Raw genomic sequence first — 6,331 nt, forward strand, 5'->3', positions numbered from 1 at the left:
GTGCTTTAACTTGAAATCGTCCAGCCTGTCTATATAAGAACTAGACCTATTTAGTATCTATCTATCACACTGCTTCATTTGTATTGTACCATAGCTTGAGTCAGTCTACTTCTGGTCTCTAGATCAGGGGTCGGGAACTTTTTTGACAGAGAAAGCCATAAACAATTCATATTTTCTAATGTTATATCTTGAGAGCCATTCTCAGAATTGAAAGGTAAAAAATACATGAACATGTGTGATTTTTTTTGTCATTTCACCACTTTTAAAGTACAAAAAATCTCTGAATTCTTTTGACAACAATGTTATGCTGTTGCTAATAAATCAGTATCAGGGATAACATGCATGCAGAAGATTAATAAAAACAAAACAAAATTATGATTAAAGTGGTGATAGAGATAGTGTCAAGGCCACAGTTTCCACATTTTACCTCACAGGTTAGTGGAGAGCCCTATGCACCCATGGAAAGAGCCACATATGGCTCCCGAGCCATAGATTCCCCACCCCTGCACTAGATTCTCACCACTCATATTTCATCTATCTTAAGCTACACTTTTAGCGATACAAAAATAGTCAGCTTTCATTGACTATATTGACGGAGTCCGTAAAATTCTTTGTCTTCTATGCCTTTGAGATACTTTCATTATACTATACTGGACGGAGCAGGTGTATAGTGTCCTTTACCGTAGTAACGCCAATTGCCGTCCACTATTTTTGCGTACGCTTAAAAGACTCACCGGGCGTTTCTCCGTTGCTCCGTAGACAAAGTTGACGTAAACGCCTTTGTGAATTGCGGTCCTGTCACAAACCCTCAACGTGGGCTGTGGATGTGGCAGCCCGGCTGACGTGTCTTTATCCCAGAAGTTTACTCATCTCTTTTTGTCACTTTTGGGTATTGTGAGGTAAGGACCCGTTTCCTCAATGTAATTTTTGACTTATTTGCAAGATCGGCATCTTTTATAGGCAAAAATAAATTGTTAAGCTAATGCTAAGCTAGCTAACATTTGCAGCAATGCATGTTGAGTATAATGTACAGCCTGAAACGATCTAGTCTCATTAACACTATCTACTGTGTCTAAATTTAGAGTCAATAGTGTTTATATTTAGCAGCCCATCACCACAATCAACTTCCAATCAGTAGATGTTATAACCATAAAACCCTTGGTCCATGTTCTAGGATCATTAAGCCATAGTTTAATTTACTTCTCTCATTCATAAAGTACGTACATCTTAAGCAACATTACATCATCTGCTGCCTTCATATAAAAATGTACTACTTACTCATTAAAACAGGTCCTTTGTATTAAATGGGTATTAGTCTATGTTTTTCCTTTATTTTAGGTTTTGGGGCCATGTTTGCCAGACTTCACTTGTGCTCTTACTTGCCAAACAGAATCTGGCAAGTGAAAGTCAATGCTGCATCTAAAAGAACATTTTCCCAAGAAAAATGTAAGTATAAAGCTCATTTTATAGTTGATCAATAAAATGTTAACTTCTGTGCTTCCAATGTGCACTCAGTTTCGGACCTGCGTTCCCATGGAAAGTCTTTTGCCCATCGGAGTGAGTTAAAGCAAGCCAAACGCATTGTGGTGAAACTTGGCAGTGCTGTGGTGACGAGGGGAGATGAGTGCGGTCTGGCACTTGGGCGCCTGGCTTCCATTGTTGAGCAGGTAATAGACCATTACTATTGTTGATCGCTGACTTTGTATTGGCAAGCGGTAAGTTGTTCAGGTTTCATGTCATTATCATTGTTTGATCTTCTAAGGTGGCCATGCTGCAGAATCAAGGCAGGGAGATGATGATTGTCACCAGTGGTGCTGTGGCTTTTGGGAAGCAGAGATTGAGACATGAAATCCTGCTCTCTCAAAGTGTCAGACAAGCTTTGCATTCTAACCAAAATCAGCTGAAAGAAATGGTGATCTTTAATTTCATTGGAGAAGTGTTTTTCTTTTTTTAAATGTACCATAGCCATTTTCACCAGTGTTTTTTTCCAGGCAATTCCAGCTTTGGAAGCAAGGGCTTGTGCAGCTGCCGGACAGAGTGGTCTGATGGCATTGTATGAAGCTATGTTCACCCAGTACAGTATCTGTACTGCACAAGTAGGACCTTGAGCTTTTTTTGATCCACTGAATCAGTGCTTTTTGAAAGTGCTAATGTCTTGTTTTCCTTTTCTCAGATTTTAGTTACAAACTTGGACTTTCATGACGAGCAGAAGCGACAAAACCTCAACAGCACACTTCTGGAACTTCTGCGCATGAACATAGTTCCCATCATCAATACCAATGATGCTGTTGTGCCTCCCCCTGTTCCCAACAGTGACCTACAGGGCAAAAATGTTCGTACTGTGCAAAGGGCGTGCTGAGAATAATGCTAAGTGTGTATGGGGATGTTTTTAATGTGAAGGCATGGAACAATCAAGTACCTTTATCGTGTTTCTACTCGTTGTAATTCTAAGAATTCTAACTGTTTTCTATGGATACATTTTTTTTCTTTTCTACACTAATACCTTGTGGTAAATATTCCTACTTGTATCAGCTTGAAATAGGTTAACTTTTAACCACTTAATTAGGCTTGCTGGCTTTTACCGAATAATGTCCTAATTATTATTGCTGTCCTTTTTCATTTTGAAAATGATTTTATGCATTTCAGGTAATAACCATCAAGGATAATGACAGTTTATCTGCCCGTCTGGCTGTTGAAATGAAAGTGGACCTCCTAATTGCCCTGTCTGATGTTCAAGGTACATAATTACCAGATTGTTGGTTGTTTTAAATATTAATTCTCTTTCTTTTGTTTTTATAATATTTTATTAATTTCTTTTGAATACATAGACTGCACTGTTGGCATATAAAAATAAACATGACAAATACATTCTCTTTTACAGGCCTATATGACAGCCCTCCGGGAAAAGATGATGCCAAACTCATTGATATCTTCTATCCTGGAGACCAACAGTCCATCACTTATGGAACCAAGTCTAGAGTTGGCATTGGTGGCATGGAGGCCAAGGTTGATACATTGCGTCAACACAAAGTTTAGTAAAAAAAAATATATATATCATAGTCAAATTTAACTCTGTTTACTCATACAGGTCAAAGCAGCCTTGTGGGCACTACAGGGCGGGTCGTCTGTGGTCATCGCCAACGGCACAGATCCCAAAGTCACAGGACATGTTATCACAGATATTGTGGAAGGGAAGAAAGTTGGCACCTTCTTCTCAGAAGTAAAACCAGCAGGTTGCTCTAAATAAAAGAAAATTGAACTTCTCATATTTCCAAATCATGTATTTTCATAATGAGCTGATTGAATATGTTTGAATGGTACTTAAATCACCATCAGGTCCCACTGTGGAACAGCAGACAGAGATGGCCCGTCACGCTGGAAGAACGCTGGCTTCGCTTCAGCCAGAGCAGGTGTGCTTCTCCTTAGAAATGAATATTTCTGTTTTAAGGAGAAAAAGTAGCAAGTTGTCAGACAAATGATGAAGTACAGATACTTGAACAATCTAAGGACAGCATTACAAATACTGTAGATTTCCTTTCTTTCCAGAGAGGAGAAATCATCTGCAGTCTTGCTGAATTACTTACTGAGAAGAAGGATGAGATTCTCAGTGCAAACAAGAGAGACATGGCGATAGCAACATCATCAGGTAAAGCTGACCAAACAAATCATTTGAATCAACATAATTTCCCTAAGACCTTACGTTTAAAAAAAAAAAAAAAATGGAGGTTTGTGTGGTTCTTTCAAACTCGTTTGATTTTGGAATCTATTATGAGCAAGAATATTTTTGGGGAAATTGTCAGTTTAGAGTGTCACATCTTACTTTGTTACTAGATATTTCAAATATTGCATTTTAATTTTTTTAATTGATTTAAATTCCTCATAGGTCGTTTTTCTCAGGCACTGATCGACCGACTGAGTCTGTCTACAGCTAAACTTAACAGTCTCGCTATTGGACTTCGTCAGCTGGCTGTTTCCTCCGGTAATAGTGTGGGAAGGGTGCTCAGGAGGACCAGAATTGCAAACAACTTGGAGTTGGAGCAGATCACTGTTCCTATTGGTGTCTTGCTGGTTATCTTTGAGTCCCGTCCTGACTGTCTTCCACAGGTAGGTATTGTTCACAATACACACACAGATAATTCTGTGTCTCAAAGATGATCATGCTTTAGTTATGATTTTTCTTTAATGTGTTTCACAGGTGTCTGCTTTGGCTATTGCAAGTGGAAATGCTTTATTGCTTAAGGGTGGCAAGGAAGCTTCAAACACCAACAGAATTCTGCATCAACTCACCCAGGAAGCACTTTCTATTCATGGCGTCACAGATGCTATCCAACTGGTAAGATTAAATTAAATGATGTACTGTATTGAGACATTATTTTTTTCATGGGATGAGGCTGATCATGTTTTTTCATTGATTGCCCCATGCAGGTTAGCACTCGAGAAGAAGTGGAAGATTTATGTAGATTGGACAAAGTCATTGACCTGATAATTCCAAGAGGTTCGTCTCAATTGGTGCGAGACATTCAGAGAGCAGCTAAGGGTATTCCAGTACTGGGTCACAGCGAGGGTGTCTGTCACGTCTACCTTGACAGTGAAGCAAGCATTGACAAAGCGCTTGAAATTGGTATGAAGACCCAATATGTCAATTTTTCACTCAATTTCCTGCTAATGTTTGTGTTTGATTTGTGTCTAATTGTTCTGGTATCAAATCGTGCCTTTGATTGGCAAGGCACTTACTTTTGCTCTTGTATGCATTTGTTCCAGTCCGAGACTCTAAATGTGACTACCCTGCGGCCTGCAATGCAATGGAAACCCTCCTAATTCATAGAGACTTGTTGCGAACACCAATGTTTGACCAGATCATCGATATGCTTAGGACAGAACATGTAAGATGCATATGGTCATTTCTGTGACTTGTCCATTTTAATATCATGCAATTGGAAAACCTTAATTCCATGCTTCATTTGTTTATTTTATCATGAAAATGACTATAACTCGCCTTTTCCCGCCCTTTCTTCAGGTTAAGATACACGCTGGGCCTCGGTTTGCATCCTATTTAACATTCAGCCCATCTGAGGTCAAGTCCTTGCGCACAGAGTATGGGGATCTGGAGTGCTGCATCGAAGTGGTGGATAGCATGCAGGAGGCTGTGGACCATATCCATAAATATGGCAGCTCCCACACAGATGTAATTGTGACAGAAAATGAAGAAACAGGTGAACAGTTCCTGCAGCAAGTCGACAGTGCTTGCGTATTCTTCAACTCAAGCTCTCGGTTCGCTGATGGCTACCGCTTTGGTCTGGGTATGTACAATATTAGTGTAACCTCATAGTGTTGAGAGAATACCACACAAATTGAGTGAGCTCCTTTGATTTGTTTTGTTTTGTTTTGTAGGTGCTGAGGTGGGAATCAGCACGGCACGCATCCATGCCAGAGGTCCTGTGGGTTTAGAGGGTCTACTGACCACCAAATGGGTTCTTCGAGGAGAAGGTCATACTGTGGCGGACTTCTCTGAGCAAGGAAGCATGAAATACCTTCATGAAAACATCCCTGTTCCACAGGGGAGCTTCAGCTAGACTCCTGCCAAACAAGGACTCAAGTTTACAAATGTCAGTCGCATTCAAAGATTTGCGTCTGAAAGTAGCACAGCTGCTACGGATTCATTTCTTATATGAATGAAGTGTTACTACAAAAATAAGAATTAAATTATACACCCAACAGGTCTATTTGCTCCAGTGCTAAAGAAAAACATTTTTTACTGGAACATTGGGAATTTTTAACTTATTTTTCTACCAACTATATCAATGCCTTTTTTTGCAATTTAATGCAAGATATCTTTTCAATTCTGTGTTGCAGATTTGTTTAGTGGCCTATTTCTCTGAATCAGAAGCTTAGAATAAAAACTTACATTATGATAACAAGTGTTTGATTTGACTTTATTTGCTTGATGTTGCACACAAATCGGATTGTCATTTTTTGCTCTTTATTGTCAGTGGTCGGGAATAAAGAGGTATAGTAGGCTGAAAATATTGAAGGTGACTATTAGAATATATTGTTATTATTGTCTGTACTTGCATATACATAAAGAATGTTTACATAATTATCCTACTTCATGAGAATTTGATTACATTCGCCACCTTTGTGTTCCCTGAATGAAAAAATGCTTGTTAATTATTATAAATAAGTGCCATTCGCCACCAGTTGACAAAAAAATCCCACATGATGTACATTTTGCAAATCACGTTTAATTAAGCACACTATATATTTAGGATATTTTCCCCATGTGATGACGTCACACTAAGCACATTAAGATAAAATGGTCATGAGTATTGAG

The 6,331-nt window shown here is 39.0% G+C and overlaps 1 protein-coding gene across 1 annotated transcript; it reads left to right on the top strand.

Moving 5' to 3' along the window:
- Positions 1–740: 740 nt before the first annotated feature.
- LOC144085031 (delta-1-pyrroline-5-carboxylate synthase-like) lies at positions 741–5,908 on the top strand. Its single transcript, XM_077613993.1, has 17 exons — positions 741–899; positions 1,339–1,446; positions 1,516–1,667; positions 1,763–1,912; positions 1,992–2,096; positions 2,174–2,332; positions 2,647–2,737; positions 2,882–3,006; positions 3,089–3,233; positions 3,337–3,410; positions 3,547–3,646; positions 3,884–4,104; positions 4,196–4,333; positions 4,426–4,621; positions 4,762–4,883; positions 5,018–5,300; positions 5,392–5,908. The coding sequence occupies exons 2-17, from the start codon at positions 1,350–1,352 to the stop codon at positions 5,571–5,573; spliced, it is 2,340 nt and encodes a 779-aa protein (XP_077470119.1). The 5' UTR covers positions 741–899; positions 1,339–1,349; the 3' UTR covers positions 5,574–5,908.
- The last annotated feature ends 423 nt before the right edge of the window (positions 5,909–6,331 follow it).

This window comes from Stigmatopora argus, chromosome 11 (assembly GCF_051989625.1).
Source record: "Stigmatopora argus isolate UIUO_Sarg chromosome 11, RoL_Sarg_1.0, whole genome shotgun sequence".
NCBI classification, from domain to species: Eukaryota; Metazoa; Chordata; class Actinopteri; order Syngnathiformes; family Syngnathidae; genus Stigmatopora; species Stigmatopora argus.